This window comes from Salmo salar, chromosome 12 (assembly GCF_965601325.2).
Source record: "Salmo salar chromosome 12, fSalSal1, whole genome shotgun sequence".
NCBI lineage: Eukaryota > Metazoa > Chordata > Actinopteri > Salmoniformes > Salmonidae > Salmo > Salmo salar.
Window position 1 is genome coordinate 27,920,001 of NC_138302.1, and position 21,468 is coordinate 27,941,468.

General features: G+C 42.4%; 1 protein-coding gene across 4 annotated transcripts in view; it reads left to right on the forward strand.

The window, feature by feature from the left end:
- The window catches only part of LOC106564693 (SH3 and PX domain-containing protein 2A), a 115,593-nt gene extending 95,940 nt beyond the window's left edge, over positions 1-19,653 (forward strand). For 2 of the 4 annotated variants that reach the window (XM_082958809.1, XM_045691191.2), the window contains 8 exons: positions 9-92; positions 6,770-6,887; positions 8,144-8,306; positions 8,498-8,783; positions 8,872-8,886; positions 9,257-9,306; positions 9,413-9,532; positions 10,540-19,653. In XM_082958809.1, coding sequence (XP_082814935.1) covers positions 9-92; positions 6,770-6,887; positions 8,144-8,306; positions 8,498-8,783; positions 8,872-8,886; positions 9,257-9,306; positions 9,413-9,532; positions 10,540-12,618 — 2,915 coding nt within the window. In that variant the 3' untranslated portion in view covers positions 12,619-19,653. The remainder of the gene's footprint in view (positions 1-8; positions 93-6,769; positions 6,888-8,143; positions 8,307-8,497; positions 8,784-8,871; positions 8,887-9,256; positions 9,307-9,412; positions 9,533-10,539) is intronic. The other 2 variants (XM_045691190.2, XM_045691192.2) reach the window with 1 other exon arrangement.
- The last annotated feature ends 1,815 nt before the right edge of the window (positions 19,654-21,468 follow it).

The following is a 21,468-nucleotide window of genomic DNA, read 5'->3' on the forward strand; positions in this document are numbered from 1 at the left end:
TTCATCAGTTACTAAGAGACGCAAGGCTCATCTGAAGAGACTGGACCGCAGATGGACCTTGGGGGGCATAGTGAACCGCCAGCAGAGTCGAGGTGAACACACAGTCAACACACACAGCACACACACACACACACACACACACACACACACACACACACACACACACACACACACACACACACACACACACACACACACACACACACACACACACACACACACACACACACACACACACACACACACACACACACAGACACACAAGCACACAGACACTCTCACGTGGCCTCTCTCAGAACCACACACATACACACTCATTCCTTCATCGTAAGAAAACTCATTTTAAACCCATGACAGTCAACCAACAACAACTCCAGCTTAACTCCAACATCACAAACAGCACATTGGGTGGTCCTGTAGATTTCAGCTCCCCGTGTTACATTTACCACACTTTTCTCTACTTTTAGAAAGATAATTATTTCTTCATTTTGCACTGCGTAACAGAATCATTTACTAACATTAAACAGATTAGATAATGAGGGGTATTTGGTTCAGACAGCACAACAGTAACAACCTTGTTGGCTAATAACTGTTCTAAACATTACTGTGTGTAGTGCTACTTCATGTACTTATACAACTCCCTCCAGGTTCAGAACCATTAGATTTTAATGACTGAGTTTTTAGTGAACATTTGTTGGTAAAGATATGTTCTCACACTCTTGAATGTATCACGTTGCCAAGCTCCCCTGGCCACTGCAATACTGGAATATGTCTCAATGGAGAGTTGCTGTTGAGTCATAATGAATTCTCTTTGATGGACCCAGACAGACATGAGCCTATGTCTCATATTGTCTAGTATCTAATCAAAACTGGTCCAAGGTCAGCTTTGCATTTATCTGGGGAAGATAAGCTAATCCTAGATCTGTGGCTATTAAAAGGCTACTTCTACCCATATTTGATAAAAAAAAGTAGTCACTATACTGAAGGATGAAGTTGCTATATACGCTGATCATTGATATAGATAGGATTTGGGGAGGCTGATCCTAGATCTGTGTCTGTGGCCTACCCCTACCTAGAGCCAGAGTAATTTCTCATCCCTCTAATAAGACCAGGAGAGATCAGCCATCTGGTTTTAGGATTAGTTTTAGCCCACTCACCCCACCTGGCTCTGTCTTTTGTCTGTTTGTTTACTGAAACTGACCTGGGAATCATATAACTTCCCAGGCTCCCAATAACATACATGGGGCGTGACTCACCTGGTATAGCTTAACTCTGATCCCAGACCAGTCAAAGAGACAATAAACATAAGTGATTCAACAGAGCTGATCCAACACAGGGGGAACTTGTGTCAGATGGTATGAGTTAGTGCCTGTGTTGATGAATTTTATTCAGGCCTGCGATGACCTATATACTTTCGGGCCAGGCGTTTTTCCTAACCACATGACCTGACCAGGAAAAACCCCACTTCCTAGTTGTAGTCTTACTAATCTATAACATGGGACATCGTTTTTCCAATTCAGATGCTCAGGAAAACCCACAAGTCCTATTTATAATGCACAGGAGAAAAAAAGACTAGTTCAATACTCAGCCAACGATTTCCATGTGATGACTACATCCAGCTCTTTTGGATGCTTTTGGTGAATGTACTAATATGGGCTGCCAGAGCTGAGCGAAGCAGTTACAATTAGGTAGCTAGCTCTCGCAGAGGAGTAGCAGCAGGAGGACTGGGCGGGCTGGAATAGGCTGGTGGAAAGTGTGAATGTGGGGCAGTAGCCCATCCTGAAGCCTGGCTTTAATCACAGGCAGGAGCCTATAACAGTGGATGGATCCACTTCTGTGTGTGTGAGCTAGAGGTCGACCGATTATGATTTTTAAACACCGATACCAATTATTGGAGGACCGAGGAAAGCTGATACCGATTAATCAGCCGATTTTTATATATATATATTTGTAATAATGGCAATTACAACAATACTGAATGAACACTTTTATTTTAACTTAATATAATACATAAATAAAAATCAATTTAGTCTCAAATAAATAATGAAACATGTTCAATTTGGTTTAAATAATGCAAAAACACGGTGTTGGAGAAGAAAGTAAAAGTGCAATATGTGCCATGTAAAAAAGCTAACATTTAAGTTCCTTGCTCAGAACATGAGAACATATGAAAGCTGGTGGTTCCTTTTAACATGAGTCTTCAATATTCCCAGTTAAGAAGTTTTAGGCAAATTAATTACGGCTTTGTTAGGAAGAAATTGTCTTCACACAGTTCGCAACGAGCCAGGCGGCCTAAACGGCTGCATATACCCTGACTCTGCTTGCACAGAACGCAAGAGAAGTGACACAATTTCCCTAGTTAATATTGCCTGCTAACATTAATTTCTTTAAACTAAATATGCAGGTTTAAAAAAAATATACTTGTGTATTGATTTTAAGAAAGGAATTGATGTTTATGGTTAGGTATATTGGTGCAACGACAAAGCTTTTTTCGCGAATGCGCTTGTTAAATCATCACCCGTTTGGCGAAGTAGGCTGTGATTCGATGATAAATTAACAGGCACCGCATTGATTATTTGCAATGCAGGTCAAGCAAGTTAAACTAGTAATATCATCAACCATGTGTAGTTAACTAGTGATTATGTTAAGATTGATTTTTTTTTGTAAGGAAAGTTTAATGCTAGCTAGCAACTTACCTTTAATGCTAGCTACCACACTTACCAGGTGGTCAGCCTGCCACGCAGTTTCCTTGTGGAGTGCAATGTAATCGGCCATAATCGCCATCCAAAAATGCAGATTACCGATTGTTATGAAAACGTGAAATCGGCCCTATGCCGATTAATCGGTCGACATCTAGTGTGAGCCACTGATGTAGCTGTTGCCATGAAGGAATCAGGACAATCATTGCGTGAGGGTAAAGTTAGTAGGCATTGTCATGTCATATAGTTTTGTTGTAGTACTACTGATATTGATTACTGCATGGTTGGGAAAGGCATTTCACTGTACTTGATATCAATATTCTATATCATCATCATCATATCCAATATCCCAGATGACTTCACTTGAGACTCTGGGTCAACGTACAGTACATGCCTGTGTAAGGATGCTGTACTAGAGACATCAACCAGCAAAAACAGATAGTAGTGATATATTGTCCCCTGTTGTGGCTGACACATTTTAACAGCCAGGGTTTCAGGTCAGTTGGGAGTCCAGTGTTGCTTTCAGCTGGCACCATCAGAAGCACTGCTGCATGCTAACTAATTTATGACTTCAGATTAGAGGCCTTGTTTCCACCCTACAAAATTATCCCACCATGCTGCTGACTGTGGTCATGAATGCCAGACGAGGCATGTTTGTATCAGGCAGCACAGATAGGGCACTTTGAGGCAGCATGCACTGACCGTTTCTAGCAGTGCTGAGTGATTAGTGCTTTTTGGGGTCGGTTCAGTTTCGGTTCGATTATAAAAAAAGAAACACGGTTTTCAATTATTTTTTTAAACATGAAATTCATTGTGAAATAATGACATTAAAATGATTTTAGAGCTTTTTAATGGAAATTCCAAAGCCCAACATAGTGAACATTCAATTGACCAAACATTGAAAATATTCCATTGTCTCTGTCAGGTCCCCATTGGGTAGACATCAATAGAAAAATAAAAAATCACAATGAAATAATATTTCACTTGTGTATATTACTTTGTTTTTATTTGATTACTTTATTATCTTTAATTCCTTAAAGTCATCATCTCATTTCTGCTCAGGCATTAGCAGCCAAACAGCCAGACAAAGTTATCTCTGTTCTCCCCATACTGTACTGTCTTGAGTCATCCTATTTAGCTAAGCTAGCTTGCCTTGATATGCAGCAGAGCTGTCTGACAAAATTATTTTACTAGTCCTTCAAAGTAGATAAGGGACACTTTCACAAACTGTCTCTATCCCTCTCTCTCATCATTGAGTACGTTCCTCTGTCATGCAGTCTATGCAGTCTGTGTATAGTAAAAGTATATCCATCTCGGTCTGCACCAAAAAGAGCAGGTGCAATGGATTATGGTCATCGTAGTTAATTACCAGATTTTTGCACTGAACCAGATTGAATATTTGCTTAATGAAAACTACAACTCCCTTCAGCCAGGAGTCCCACATAGTTCTTGACTTGATTTTTTTATTATTTGATTTCTCACTGGAGAAAAAAAAAACGAAAAACTAAATGTATTTCAAGTAATTGAACCGACGTCAGTTAATCGCTCAGCACTAGTTTCTAGGAAGCTAAAAGTAGAGTTAAGCGTATCAGGGACATGATCATTGACCATAAAGAATACTTAGAATTACTCTACCCTGAGTGTTCTCTCCATAGACATAAATAATGGATAAATACCGTATCTCATGGTTCGCTCATGAAGATGCACTCTTGTCATTAGACATGGACTCATTCTTAATTTATCTTTCCACGATTACATAAATACTCTACCCACCTCCTGCTCAACCTTATTGCAAGATATTTGAGAAAGTGGAGAGGATGGGAGGAATTAAAGAAAGATTCGCGAAAGAAGCATGCATGAGTTAGAGAGAGGAAAGTAGGGAGTCTAATCTTACAATATTAATGAATTGTCTTCTTAACAACTTGTCTGAAACTACCCATAAACACTCTTTACTAATGGAATACTTGACCCATTTGTTAAGAAATATAATATTTTCCCGTGGAGTCAAGGATTTAGTTACCGTGGAAACGAGATAGTAAACAAGATAAGGAGGGAAGATAAGTGCCAGGTGCTAAATCTTATGGATTAACACCACAGAGTAGGAAAGTTGTTAACTTTATCGCCAAAATACTCCCAAAGAAGACAAAGCAGGAAGCTAAATGGATCACTTTGTTATTGTTTTATAGTCCACTTACTCTGACTCTACCTCAGGTCAATGGGCCTGCCTTTGGTAACTTTATCGCCAAAAATACTCCCAAGAAAAACAAATGGATCTCTTGTTATTGCATTGTTCGGTCAAACACACAAATTCTTCTGACCGAATGTTAGGTCAGTATAGTCTGATTGGCTGGTCAGATGAAATCCATAGGTGTTGATTGGCTAGTGACAGCAGGATGACCTCACCTCATCGATTACCTCATGTGTTGTTGACAGGGCGAGTCCTTAGGTCAAACACTCTATCCAGTCTCCTCCACCCTGTTCCTCTGTCTGTATGTCTAGAGAACAGGATCAGTTACAGCAGAGTCTAATGTGATTTATGGCAGTGTGCTGATAACCTCCTTATCAACTCACTGTTTGGGGCTTTGGGCCCAGCTGACTGGTCAAACACTCACTACGACGGTGTGAGACACACATACGCATACAGTACCTGTCCAGAGAGCATGCTCACACACATGATATGTATGTTTGAATACACACGCACACTCACAGGCACACACACACACGCACACTCACAGGCACACACACACACACACACACACACACACACACACACACACACACACACACACACACACACACACACACACACACACACACACACACACACACACACACACACACACACACATACAGTCACTAACCCACACTCACACCGTATTCCCTCTCCACCTGTTAGTACTCAAACGTCCTCAACCACACACACACCCCCACCCTACACACACTCCCTGTGCTACCTAGTACAAAACCCCCTAGACATTCCTTACAGCTCTCTATAATTGACCCAAGCCCCTCAGCTCCCCCTAGAATGACAGGCAGCAGTAGAATGTGTTCCCACTAAAACCTCACCCCACCCATTGTAAACAGACTGACACACGCACGTTCACACCTCTGAAATTCCTTTCCTGTTTCTCCTGTTTCACTTCCCCATCCCACCCAGGGACACATTGTCTGTGTCCCAAGTGACACTATAGTCATCCTATAGTGCACTATTTCTTGCATATTGCACTGCTATTGACAAAGTCAAAGGTAGTGCACTATATGGGGCAATATAGGGGATCATTTGAGACACAAGTAATTCTCACTGGACCAACTCCGATTCTCTCCCTGTCTTTATCCCCATTCCCTCCCATGCCCCTGTATATCCAACCCATTGAAGCAACAGCTGCTTAAAGTGGCCCTATCTATCTACCCCCCCCTACTACCACTCATACTTACACTTGGCTTTTCCCACAGTAGTTGAATCCCCCTACGGATCATCCCACTCTAGAGTGGCCGCAGGGATTTCCCTTATCTGGCTCTGGGCAGCCAAGTGGAGCCAGATAAAGATCTGAGAGCTTCCACAGGTTCCTTATCTCCAACAGGGAGGCTCCGGCTCCATACTGCATCTCTGCAGCTCTGCAGCCATTTCAAAGGGATCCAGTCTGCAGTGTTGTTCACTCAATAGTGTTTATTATGGGTCCACAGTGGGTCCTGCCTGGGTTGCCTCTGTCATATTCTGGCTTTGATAAGGAAGAGTTTGTTGTGGATGTGATGAAAGGTTTGGCCAGTAGTGGGTGCTGTTTGTGTTTGTATTGGAGGATACGCGTGGAATGGATACAGTCAGGATATCCATGCTGGCTTGAACAAATAAAACAGATAAAATGGCTAACTGGGTGATTCCCGATACTTTTACCTCTGTGTTGCTTTCTAAGAGAACATTAATTGATTGAAATACTTTGGTTGTTGCAGTAGATATCTCTTGACTGGGAAATTCAAGGGGAGTTTTCCAAGGGGTTCATTACTGGGATTTACTGAACAGAAATGTTGATTCTCTCCTTTTTTTCTGTCCTTCCTTCCATCGACCCGTGTAGAAGAGAAGTACATGACGGTGCAGCCGTACGCCAGCCAGGGGAAGGACGAGATCGGCTTTGAGAAAGGGGTCACCGTGGAGGTCATCCAAAAGAACCTGGAGGGCTGGTGGTACATCAGGTGAGCTTCACCTCCTCCCATTGGTCCTTACTGTGGAGGGCTTCCTCTGATTGGTCCTCACCATGGAGTGACAGGCACCTTAGCCAACGGAAAACATTGCTCCGGTTAAGAATTTACACCTATTAGTGATTTTATGTTGGATGGGCCCAGTTCCAATTACAATTAAATCCTTCCCTCCCTTCAACAAGGCCTACAGGCTAGGGAAGTGAGTGAATGATCATATTTGAATTGGGCCAAAAGTTCATGTCCATTTTCTAACACTCTAATGAAATGAGTCCCCTATCATTATTTTCGGAGTGATCAAGGCAGAGGTACATCTCATCTGTTGAATGGTATTGTAAACCATTAACATATGTGGCTCGTTGGAGATCCGGTGAATGCGTTGTGTGTGACCTGTTCGGTGGAAGACCGACAGAGTGTGTTGTATACTCAGTAAATGTGCATTTCCTGGCCTGTTGTTTGTAGTTTCCTCATGGCCCTGAAGGCCTTGTGAGCTCCACTCTCCAGCTGATGATTACCACATGCTACTCTGGACTCTGCTCTGGCTTAAATAACAGTCCTGTTACATCTCTCATATATTATCTACAGACCACAGGCAGCCAGAGGCACCTTAATAGGGGAGGACAGGCTCATAGTATTGGCTGGAACGGAATTAATGGAATGGTATCGCACACATCAAACGCATGGTTACCTTGTGTTTGATAACATTCCACTGACTCCATTCCAGCAATTAATATTAGCCCCCCCCAGCAGCCTGCTGGCTCACACCACAGTGTTCTACGGCTCTGCTCAGAATCATTCTATGTTCTTTCATGTGTATGAGGACATCTAGTGGTCGTAGACAGTCAGTGGGAGAATAAACAAAATAAAGACCCTTTGACATCTTAAATCATTTTTGAATACTTATCAACATTGGCTGAGGGTAAGGGTTACTATTTGACCGGTAAGGGTTACTATTTTACCGGTAGGGGTTACTATTTGACCGGTTAAGGTTACTATTTTCCCAGTAGGGGTTATTATTTGAATGGTAAGGGTTACTATTTGACCGGTAAGGGTTACTATTTGACCGGTAATGGTTACTATTTGACTGGTAAGGGTTACTATTTGACCGGTAAGGGTTACTATTTGACCGGTAAGGGTTACTATTTGACCGGTAAGGGTTACTATTTGACCGGTAGGGGTTATTATTTGACTGGTAAGGGTTACTATTTGACCGGTGAGTAAACTTCCATTCTCATCCCCTATTTTGCTGCTAGGTACCTGGGGAAGGAGGGCTGGGCCCCGGCCTCATACCTGAAGAAGATGAAGGAGGACTTCTCATCCCCGGGCAGGAAGAAGACCCTGACAGGCCCTGTGGAGATCATCGGCAACATCATGGAGATCAGCAACCTGCTCCAGAAGAAGTCCAGCAGTGAGAAGGTAAGGTTTTAAGATTTCACTTTTAACTTAAGATTTCATTTGATTCAACTTTTAGCTTTTTAGTTTTTAAGCACTTTTTTTCTATTTTATTAGCTTTTGTTTGATTTATCTCTTGTATTGTATTGTTTTTTTACTGTAAATTGGGTTGCCATTTTAAATGCAGTTTAAATAAAGTTTTATTTGATTCGAAGGACGTCCAAACGGATGGAGAATCCACCAGTCCTGAGCGCCACATCTCCAAGAGTGAGATCAGCCTGCCCATGCCCTATGCCCCAGGTTACAACCCCAGCCCCGACCACGGCCCCAGCCCTGGCCCAGGTCCGAGTCCCAGTCCTGGGCTGAGTTCTGGATCTGGGATGGGTACCTCCAGTCCTAGCCTGGGCCCTGGTGCTAGTGGCCCTCTACAGGACAGTAAGGGGAAGACGGAACCTGGTTCCCCTGCTGTAGCACGTGTCGCTCCACACAGAGTGTCGATAGGTGAGTGTCATCGATTATGGAGTTGTATGGTGATTCAAATTAGACTATTTACTTGACTGAAGTAAAATATTGTTTTCTTCTTGCATAGGCTTTGGGGCTATAGGTAAGACATGGAAAGACAAAGGTGTATAGTGTGAATCTAATATTAGACTAATATTTGGGTGCTAATATATATCTATTACACTAATATTTGGGTGCTAATATATATCTATTAGACTAATATTTGGGTGCTAATATATATCTATTTGACTAATATTTGGGTGCTGGGATATATTTGTGTGACTAATATTTGTGTGCAATAAAATGCAATAAAAACATATATAGTGCTGGGTGATATAACATTTTGATTGGGGTTTACGGATATACTAAGGTTTGTACTCGTCTGTTATGTGTGTACAATAGACTACTAATTGCACTTCTATCATTTCTACATTTGACAGTAAATGATGCTAATCTATGATTCCATTCATTAGGCTCTCCCAACCTCCGACAAAAACCCCCTCCTAGAAGAGAAACGAATCTGGTAAGTCACTCTGAAATACAGTATGTATCAGAAAACGTTTCTTACACATAAACATAGAACATTGAACTCAAGATTGCTTCTTTTTCTATTCCTCTTGTTTGTGCAGGGCTTCCAGTTACCCAAGCCACCAGAGCCCCCTACTGTGGAAGCGGAGTACTACACCATCGCAGAGTTCCAGTCCTGCATCTCTGATGGCATCAGTTTCCGTGGAGGACAAAAAGCTGACGTGAGCACCCAGAATCTTAGAGATAGATACAGTATATATACAGAAATTTAGTTTCTGGATAGATGGATAGGCTACTGTCTATATGATCTATCTCTATGCTCAGAACCGCTGTACATATGTTGGTATTGAAATCTGTCTGAGCACATTAAATATTAATGACAACTGACGGCTCACCAGAGACACAACTGCTGAAGCTGCATAAATAATGCCTGGACGGTCTGTTCATTTTGATGATGCTGGCAACATACTGTATAGAGGCCAACTGGATGTCAGGGTGGACATTTCAAGTTAGAAGAAAGGAGCTTTTGTTTTGATTTCTCACCAAGAATGATACCCAGAATATGTAGGATGTAGGATCTTAATTTGAGCCAGTTTGCTACAGCAGGAAAAATAATCCTGCAACAACAGGAAATTTGAATTATTATGTGGATTATAATTAGTCTACATATTTCTTTGTAGGAGTTGATACATTGTTCCTAAGGGAAAATCAAGACTGAAATTTCAAAGTGGAAATTACTCACTTCAGAAGCCTTTTAAAATCTCAAATGCACTACAAGTTTTAAATGTCTTGCATTGCAGGAAAGCTATTCTGCAACAGAGTGATCAAATGAAGGTCCTACATCTGTAAATGGGGAGGATGATGGTGTGATAGTGGAGGGGATGTTGGAGGGAGGGAGAGAACAGCAGTAGAGAAATAGGACACTATTACTCTGACCTTCTCCCTGTGCATTAGAGATTCCAAGTTCTCCCGCTGCAGGGTGATCAAATTAAGATCCAAATCTGTATAACCCCAACGCTCAAGAGATCTACATGTATGAGAAACATTGTCTGCTTCCAAAATGACACCCTATTCCCTTTATAGGGCACTACTTTTGAACAGGACCCATTGTTAAAAATACTATTTTCATCAGTGTGAAGTTCAAGTGAGGCTGAATGTTGATTATAAAGCAATAGTTCCATCAAGTGTGTTTGACTGTTGGTTATCTTCCCACCTGTCTTCTCTGTAGGTCATAGAGAAGAACTCCGGGGGCTGGTGGTATGTCCAGATTGGGGAGACGGAGGGTTGGGCCCCCTGCTCCTACATCGACAAACGCAAGAAGCCTAACCTCAGCCGACGAACCAGCACGCTTACCCGCCCCAAAGTCCCGCCCCCAGCTCCACCTACCAAAAAGAAAGACTCAGAAGAGACGCCATCACCTTCACCCAGTCACTCCATCTCCTCATCCTCCAAAGCCCCAGAATCCCCCAGCCGGCCCACAGTATACGAGGAACCGGAATACGACGTTCCCGCTGTTGGATGCGAGGGCGAGTCGGACACAGATTCCCTGAAGGGAGAGACAATACATCGCCCCCTGGAGGTGAAAATCAACAGTGGGGTCTGTGAGAAGTACCGTAGTTCTCCTCCGGTCTGCAAGGCCTCCCCTGTTATTATCAGCTATAGAAGAAGGTCCTTCAGGTCCGTTGAAGAGATGGCCAAGGAAGAATGTATCTATGAGAATGATGGCTTCAGGTGCAGTAGTGGTGATGAAGGGGCTTCAGCCAAAGGCTGCGGCAGTTCCAACTCCCCAAGGATCTACCACTCCTCGACTGTACCCCGCAAACCCTCAGGGTCTTCACCTCTAGCAGGGGGAAAGCCATTGAAGAAGATCGCTCCAGAGCTGAGCCGAAGCCAGTCCCTAGCCAAAGCCGACACCAGCCCCAGGTCGTCATCAGACGAATCGGGTAGAGGTTCCAGGAAACCTCCAGGCATCAGGACGGTGGAGCAAAGGATAGGCCAGAGCCCCTCCACCAAGCTCAAGCCCTCGGTGAGGCCTAAACCTCTCCTCGCCACCAAGTCAGAGCCACAGTGCCCTGAGAGGATGGACATCACTTCCCTGAGACGCCAGTTGAGGCCCACGGGTCAGCTTCGGCATACCGTCCATGGGCTCAAAGACACAGAGACGGCCTCCGTCATCTCGTCGGAGGACTCCTATTCTTCCCGCAACAGCACCTCAGACCTCTCCTCCATCTACTCCAAAGGGAGCCGGGGAGATTCAGATCTGGAGGGGTTCAACCTATACCGCACCACAGACGCCTACGACAAGGTCCAGGAGTCAGAGCTGAGCTTTCCATCTGGGGTGGAGGTGGAAGTCCTGGAGAGGCAGGAGAGCGGCTGGTGGTACATCCGTTGGCGGGACGAGGAAGGCTGGGCGCCCACTTTCTACTTGGAGCCCATCCGCCAAGGGAGGGACGGGGGTGGGTCCGAGTCTGACGGGCAGCGCTCTGGGTCGGGCAGTGGCACCGGGAGCAAGTCCAACAGCCTGGAGAAGAATGAGCAACGCGTGCTGGCGCTCAACGACATCAACCTCCAGGGACTCACCAACCACCACCAGGTACACCACACGCCAGGGGGTCTGAGATCGAGGAACACTCCTCCCATCCCCTCCAAGCCTCCGGGGGGCTTCTCCAAGCCGGCTGTGCTGGTTAACGGAGCCGTGAGAATGAGGAACGGTGGGGTGAGACCGCAGTCCGCCGTCAGACCCCAGTCCGTGTTTGTGTCTGCGCCACAGCCCGCCATGGACAGTCAACATTACATGACGAGTTCCCTGAGGCGGAACGAGTCATTGGCCGCCCACAACCAGTATCGTACCGACCAGTACCGCTCCGGTTCCGCTACGCTCGGCGTGCGCCGTAACTCCTCTTTCAATGCAGTGCGTGCACAACCCGTCACAGTCGAGACCCGATCGAGACCCTCAGAGCGCTCTATCACCACCAGGGGGTCTTCGGCGGACCGATTTGGTGCCGGTGGCGGGACGGACGCCTTGAGCAGGGTTGGGGTTGTTGTGCAGCGTAATGGTATCCCCGTCTCCACAGTCAGGCCCAAGCCTATCGAGAAGAGCCAGCTGATCCATAACAACCTGGGGAGGGAGGTATATGTTTCCATTGCTGACTACCGGGGGGACGATGAGACCATGGGCTTCCCTGAGGGCACCTGCCTGGAGGTTCTAGACAGGAACCCCAACGGGTGGTGGTACTGCCAGGTCCAAGATGCCCTGCACCCCCGCAAGGGCTGGGTCCCCTCCAACTACCTAGAGAGGAAGAAGTAATGGCCTAATAATAATAACAATGCCCCCCTTTGATGATGTCACTAAGAATATTGGTGATGACATCACTCCATAAGAATGTTACCCCACAAGAGCTACCACAAGCAATATGCTCCAATATGATAACAAATTATTGATTCTGAAATACTTTATGTAAAAAAATATGTTGTTTTAACCTTATAATGAGAAAGAGACACTTTTATTTCTGGGTTACTGAAATGTACACATAAAAGACTAAAAGTCCAGATTTTTGTGTGCGATATGGGATGTAACGAGAGACTGAAAACGGGGTTGGCCACCCCCAGTGTTAGAAACACAAAGATGTTTTTGGAACTTTGGAACGATGCGATTTGACACGACACCTTCTAGAAGGGGTTTACATTAGAAAGATAAGATAGCTGGGCAATGATGGCAAGCCTTATACCTGCCCTTGTGACTATAATGCCAAATAGGTGCCTTTCGTAGATGATCAACTGAATGGGGGTTCGAAGAAGTGGACGGAACACATCGGTGAATCAACGTCATTACCAAATGTATTACAGTGCCATAGGCCAATGAGCATGAATACCACCAAAATTATTTTTGTAACGTTCAAGAGAATCACTTGAGTAGGAGTGTTTAGGAGCGTTACCGAGCAAATAGGATCAATCTAGAGTGTTGTAGTAGAATGTTCAGAATCAAGTTAGAAAAAAACAAGAGAACGGGAGAGATATCAGCGACTCTCAGTGAGTCACAATTGACTCACTTAAAATGACTAATCCTTTGATTATCTTTTTTAGACATTATTGTATGTTTTGTTCTTTAATGTCTCTGTGTGTCTTTTTGTCTGTCCTTAGAGATGTATTTCTGCTTTCTTGTGTAACACTCCACCGACAGCCCAGAATTGGAAAGAGTCAAAGTTTCCTCTCGGATATTCGGATCTCTGAAGTTTCACTGATGGAATATCTATGCTGAGGTACACGTAATTAGACGAACTTTGTAGTTTCACCCCGTTTTTGGAGTCCCACTTCTTATTCTATATTTTCAACCAAGCTTACAAAATCTTGCACGCAAATAAAGCCAAAACCTGTCAAGCTTGAAATCTAATTAAAGTATACTTATTGGGGAATAAATTCCAATTTAAGGTGCTTTTCAGTAAAAAACAAAGACCTACCACCAAGATATTACTTTACACAATAAGTTTACACAATAAGTTGTCTGTATTAGTCCCAGACAAATATCTTTTTATATATGCTTTACTGTATACAGTATAGCAACCGCAGTTGCAGTTGCACAGAAAATAAGTACTGGAAATATGGCTTAATAATGGTTTTTAAATCCCAGGGATATATTTCCATAACCTCGAGCCCACAATGTGATCAAACCAAAGAGGAATATCATTTTATTGGCTATTTTGTAGATTTACTATTTATTTATGGGCACAAATAGCCTGATACAATGTATTCAAAAAAATACCTAAAACGAAGTTTAAAAACTGAAGAATAAAAAAAAAATGTTTTGATAACATCTGGACATCTAGATTTTCTCAACCCAAATCAAAGCATGTTGAAACATGCGAATATTGCTGTGCAGTATTGGTTTATGTGGTGTACAATAGAGTTTATGTTTACTTCCTTGCTTTAAAAGTAGCTTGGTATCTACTGGATTTAGAATAGTACTGCAGGACTATTTTGAGTTGTTACTATTTACTTATACGTTTTCCCCAAACACAATACTGATATTACTTCAAAACGATCCCCAATTGAAAATCCAAATGAAGTACTATTTCAACTGGCTGGTGTTCAAGACTGCTGAAATATTTTTCTAACAGTGTGTGAGCTTCTCAATTGAGGTTAAACACTAACTTTTCATGACATTTTCTGCTGGACAGTATTATAGTGTTAAACAAAGTATTGTACCTGCTAGATCGCAGTTATATCTGTTTTAGCCAACCATAGTTGTTTTTTGTTATTACAGTGTGATCACACATAGACAATAATGATGATCGAAGTTCCGTTTTTTGTGAATTAATGCACTTTAACACTTGTTTACAGTGCATTAATGTAAGGATGCAGTTGAAATACTCAGCATATTATTTATTGATTTTTTAAAAACTATTTAATATGAGTATTTTTTTTACCTCAAGTTTTTCAACTCCTGTCTTTTCACAGGAGTTGAAAAATATCTAAGTCATTGGAGGATGCCAAAGCTCCTCACAATATAATAATTGGATACTGTACATGGTACTCTCTTGTGGGAGACGAATGCTACTGCAACATACTTTTTTTCATGTTGCCCAACAAACCGGCAGTTACAATGCAATACCAAATGCACTGCTGGTCAGTGAAACTACCAACTACACAATGCCTGTACATAATTGAATGTTTTCAAATATTAATGCAGCTAAGAGTTAGTCGTTTTTTTGTTGTTGTAGTTTATACTTTTTTTTTGTTCACTTTATTGTATTTGGCTATCTTTTTTTTCAACCTTCTAAATGACGTTTTTTACCCCATGCTGTGTGCTGCAACTAGCAGAATCATGGACACTTCCTTTCTCCTTATTGGTCTGTACGTAATGCCTGATTCAAATCGTATTTATTTTTGAACTAATGTTTTTACCTCCCATTTGTGGTTTGACAATCAAATATTTATCCACTGCCTCACTAGACTGGACTAGACCTGTCAACCTAGTACAAAAGTCAATATTGTGTGATATACTGTATCATTTTTTGACATTTCTACAGTCTATTTGGTATGAATCTCAAGCCGTTGCATACAGATCTATAGAAGCTGAAGTTAGTTCTGCTTCACAAATGGAGGGTAAAATGTTCTTTATCTCACCCATCATATCCTATCTAAAGCAATGGAAATCAATAATTAGGTCTATGTATAGTACAACTACAGTTGATACAGAACCCCTTGAACCCCTAACCCATCTCCCTCCCTCCCTTCGACAAAGGCATTATGTAAACGTGTTGAATCACCCATAACATTTCGCTTCAGCACATATTAATGCATATCGCTATTGTTTAATTGAGCTCAATTTACATGGCTTCTCTGCCTGCACCTGCAAATTACAAGGGAATTGTAATGTGTCAAGCTCGTCTTTTTCATATTCAGTATTCAGTATGTATATTTTTTTTAATAATTTGTTCAATGTTTTGGTCAAAATGATAATTTTTTGTCTTCTTTGATTTTCGTTTTTACCCCATTGTATTTGAACATCTTTCAGAAATGTAATAATGAGGAAATGTGCAATAGAAATAGGCATCTTTAAAAAGCATAGCTATAGAAAAACATGATCAACATTACCTCTCTTGTCTAAGGAGATATGATCCAAAAATATATTGTATATCCCTTAATCCATTCAAGCCATCATCGGTCATGTAAACACCTTTAGGTCATGACTCATTTCAGGTCCACTGCTTTTTTAATATAGCCTTTTTCAAAAGAGCAACAGTTGCTAATGGCACTGAACCATCCCATTGGAGATGCTTACTTCCATTGAGCTACAGCACAAAATGTTGTGACATGATGGACAGGATTTTTAACCAATGACCACGTAAGAATCCCTTCTGGTCCTTCCTCCTGGCTAGCGTGCATGGCTAGTGGACTGTGAATGGCACTGGCAGAACCCAATGACCCGGGTTCCAACCTCGTTAACATCTAGCTGTTCTCTATCACAGATCCACAGAGGTAAGAGTTGTGTCAGCATCGAGGGCCTCTAGGTACTCACCAGACTGCCTTCGAGCTGTCACGTTTGTGCCTGAACAAAATGTTTTTGTTCTTGGAGTGTCTCTCTCCTCCACCTACAGTACGCAGATGCCTCCATGCCATTTGAACACAAGCCATGCCGGCCTCTTCAACCCCGTTGCCATGGCAAAAGTGACATTTGGAACCATCGCAGATGTCAACCGCGTAATGTAAACTGGGAGACTTATTAAGCGGTAGTCTTGTCGGGAATGTGTACTACAGGGTCATCGTAGTTTAATCCATCCACTTCCAAACCTATACCTACCACCAAATATAAGAAAACACTTTTTTCTGTATCTCCATGTCCTCGATTAAGCCCCATGGGAATTCATTTCAGACTTGACCATGTTCAGAATGTTTAGAATCTTCTGAGGAGAAAGAGAGAAAATACTACATGGGTTTGGTTCTTTGTCCACAGATTACAACAGTGATGTTCTTGAGGTCCACTAAAGCTGGTTCGTTTAAAAGTTTCCTCTGCAGATGATTTTTTTTAATCACTTACCCCACATAACAGTTAAGGTGCTTCCCGGCTTTGGAAGGTCTCAGTTCATTTCCTTTCCCCTCCAGTAGGTTTGATAGGGAAGAAACACACACACACCCTTCCGTTTTAACTTTGGTGGAGGGTGCCACAGATTTGTGGTAAAGTAGCACCCATGCAGGGGCCACACACACACACACACAAATACGAGGGAAGCCATTCATGATTAGATTAGAGCCTCTACTATATTTGTGAATTCAGCCAAGTGAGACCGTCCCTACTGACGGCACACTGCCTCGACTCTCTGCCCCCGCCTCCTTTCTCTCTTTTTATTTTAACAAATTGGTGGGCCTTCTCGAGCGTGATGTTCCCTTAAGCCTAGTAATCCTAGATAGCACCAGCCGGAATGGCTTTTTTTCTCCCGGCTCTTTTTTTCTACTTTTCCTTTACTAGTGCCTCCTTGCTCACTCTTTGGCCTTTTCCACCATACTTCTGCCATGTTCTTTTTCTTTCTTTTGCCTCAACCAAAGCTAGTAGTTCCCAGTGCCCGAAAGCTAGTCACTTGAAGAAGGAAGAAAGAAGAGATTGGATATGTTGAGTGTATCTAGTGTATGAGGTTTGGGTCGTAGAAGCATGTGATGTGAGATTTTGTGTGTTGGTGTGTTTGAGGGAGGACGTGTGCACTGTGATGAGATGGATTGCGTGCAGGTGAGGTCAGGAGAAAGATAGGAGGAGGTCAGAGATGAGGTTGGTTGCGTGTGGGATGCGTCGGGAAACCTGAGATGGATCAGATTGTGGATTGTAGATGACATGGCAAGAACGAGAGAACGAGACAGAGATAGTGAACAAGAGAGAGTGAGAATGAGAGAGAGAGAGAAAGAGGAGCTGGATACAGTTGTGGAGATTGTGCTCCTCTGTTCATGCTGACTAGACTTCCGTTAAAACCAGCAGCAACAGCTTCCATCAGAGACAATGAATAACACTGCATCATACTTCCTCCTCTACTCCCATCTCCCACAGCTTGGGCTAATGAACAATCCATGTACGATGCGTGACGGTGAAATCTCATTATCAAAACATCATTTTAATTGCGGTAGTTAAAGTTTTGAAGCCCAGTAAGTCTCGCGCCGGTGGCGCCCTGATAGCGGGGCAACACAGCCACGAGGGGCTAATCTAAAACGAATGAGATTGCGGCTGTCGAAGATGGATAGATGCTCTCACTCTTTGTCTCTCTCGTTCTGTCTCTCTCCAGCTTTTTAGCGGGTGGCATATTGATCATGTGTCTGATTTATTCTGCTTTATATAATTTTCTGTGGTGAAGCTTCAACTTCTCTCTGATGGCTTATTCTGCCTGGTGTGAAGGCAGAGGCTGGAGAGCCAGGTAAATGACAGAAAGGGTAGGTTAGGGGGGTAGGAGATGTGATGTTTTGAGAAAGTTAGTAGTAAGTGTTTGTGAAAAGGGGTGTGAGGTGTTTAACCTAAGGGTTGTTTTTAGTAGGTATTTTGAACATAACTTTTTTTAGAGTGAATTTTTTATGTTGTTTGCTCATGAAGGAAGTGAATGAATGAAAGAAAAGAAGAAGAAAAGGACAGGGATGAAAGCTTGCTCAGTGCTAGAACTGATGGTAACGCTTCAGACAGGTGGAATGGGACTGCCGACTATGCCAAGTGTTACTTAACACAATTACTTATCACAACAGGTGGCGTTGGGGCATTGTTTAGAATGCTAATGTGTTGCATGGCTGAGGAATAGAGCATGCTGGTTCTTTTTTGTGTTTCCTGCTGTGCTGAGACTCTCACTGTTTGACTTCCTGTTCTAATTACTACTTTATACTCTCTTTAATTTACCTTCAGACAGATACATCATGTCACATCGCACTAAGCAATAACTGCTCACACTGCTTAAAACGACCTTCCTTTTTTTGTATGGGTACCAATTTGGACCATATTTATTGCCACATCCATATTTTCTGGAGGGTGGATTTGTCAGATAAAGATGTGTGTCATTTGAGGGGTCACCGAATACATTTTAGTTGGCGTAGTCAAAGGTCTTGTTATTACCTAAGATAAGGCCTTCATGAGCATTCATTGACGCCAGTTATAGTCTAATTCCTACTTACAGTAGAAAGTAGTGTGGCATATCTTCAACACTGTCACAAAAACCTAATTTGTAGACAAGGCCTCAAACCAAAGTTATACTCTCTAAACCTATGCTCTGTAAACCGTCTAGGTCCTTATACCCAAACTTGAAACAATAATGACCCATTACCAGCATGTCAACTCTGTTACATCATACCACCAATGCTTCGAGTTGGACCAAAGGAGTTGCTATGGTATTTGTTTTTCTCTCTTTTTTTATTTGCATTATTCTTATGCAACATTTGTGTTCAACTCTATAGAGACAACTCTAGGGACTAGTCCTGTTTTCAAAAGAAAGGTGTCATGGGAGGTTGGAGTTCAAGAGAAACTGATTCCTTTTGTAAATGTCACTGACGCGAGTCATTCGGTGTGACAAAATGTAATGTTGTGTGACAAGGCGATAAAGCAGCAGGACATGTCATGATATTACAATTTTGCATCAGTGAGTAAGTCAATAAGTGTATGTGAAAGTACAGCGAATGTACAAATAATCAAATCAGTCTACTCTTCAACGGAAAACATAACAATTGGTGTGTGTGCTCGCGGTCGTTTTTGAAAACAGGGCTGTCCCTTTTTACCATTTTTCATTTTGGAAACCTTTTTTGATGTTGTATCTTGTTCATGTTTACATTGTATCTTGCATTGCCCTAAAGAGAAACACTATTAAATGTATTATCTTTGTTTAATTCATGTTGCCTCTCTGTTTTCATTTGTTAGCCTGAACATTCACATGCCATACATTATGAAAAAGAATATTTGCAGTATTACTAAATGTTTCAGTCATTCAGCAGACGCAAGAGTACATGTTCATACTTCTTTCACTGTACTGGTCCCCCGTGGGAATAGAACCCACAACCCTATCATTGCAAGCACCATGCTCTACCAGCTGAGCCACACGGGACCAACTGAGCTGATATGACTCATACATTCATATTTAGATTTATTTATAACTTTTACATACAATCGTAGGTGACAGTACATTTATTGAATGATACACATATCTTCATTTGTTGTATGGTATAAATCAGAATAAGTATATTTAGACAAGGAGTGTACAATTTAAAAAATCCTGTTTTAGATGTATATTGTATGAGTTATGAGAGAACTGTAAAAATTGTAAGGGCAGAAAATGAAGATGAACTAGTATGGTAGAGCCCTACCTACTGCTAACGAGAAAGATGGAGGAAAAAATCATACTGTGGCATCCGGACATCTATACACATGTAGAAAGATGTATCGCATACGCCTAAATGAAGACGAAATATGTGCACACCAACCTTCCCTTAGGACAACCACCCAACCCCCATCGAACCCCCACAAAACGTTCGCTTTCAACAGAACATGTGCAAGTTACCCTCAGCATCTAAAGGTTAGAACATTCATCACATTTATCATGGGTGGTTATGGGAGATGTAAAGAGAATGTAACACTCAGGCTAACAGCTGTGAGAGGACTAATACATAGAGACATCATGTCCAACATAAAGACTGTATTGGAGTATTTCAGGAAGGTTCTAGAATGACAGGTATCAAATAAAGACGTAACAAACACTTAGGCCGACAGTGTTTCTGCCACCTTTTGGTTGCACATAGACCATTTGGGAATACTTCAGAGAGGTATTGAAGTAAAGGTTTTAGTGCTTCTGTTCATTCCATGTCACTGTCATCTTCATGTGTGACGGTGATGGCATATTTAAGTGAGACAGTGTCGACAGCTGAGGAAAGCTCCCATAGGACGACCCATCGCTAAAACAGATTCTCATTGGTCAGCGGAACTATTTATATATATCCACTAGATGGCAATCTTGAACTAGTCTCTTCTCCCCAGCCTTAGCTGGAGGAGTCAGAAGGGAGTTTGAGCTCATGGTTTGCGGTTTTTAGCTGTTTATTTGTAAAGGTCTTACCTCAAGGGCCTTTGTAAAGCAGGTATAAGGACTGCATGTATTCAACAATTTTTTTTTTAAACACGTGAACATTTCATCCGTCATCACAGAGTATTACCAAGGGACATTAACTGTGACCCATCACTTTATAACAGAGTTATGAGATACTAATACATCTTGATGACAGATTTGATATATATCGTCTAGATTATTATCAGACCTCATACCTCCTCCTAGATATTACCATGTCTTACATGCTATTAATCCACTGCTGACAGACATATGTATATCTGGGGACATCAGAGGGATATTTGGATGAGGTGGTAGCTGCCTGCAGTGCTTGGAGCCCCTGACCCTAAGCCTAGTGTCCCCTGGAGGACCCCAGTTGAACATGAACCACCTAGGCAGCTGGGGCCGTCCAAAACACGATGTAACAGGTGCCCCAAATCACATACCACTGAAAGCACCAAGTTCCACTGGACCACAGAAGGTCAGGGTTATATAGATCTGGGTTAGCAACTCTATTTGGATTCCTCTGTGTTTTATGACTATGCTGACACAAATTGTGTACATGATCCATGCAATCAGTGTGGCTGGGGGATGATAGTAATCTTAATCAATGG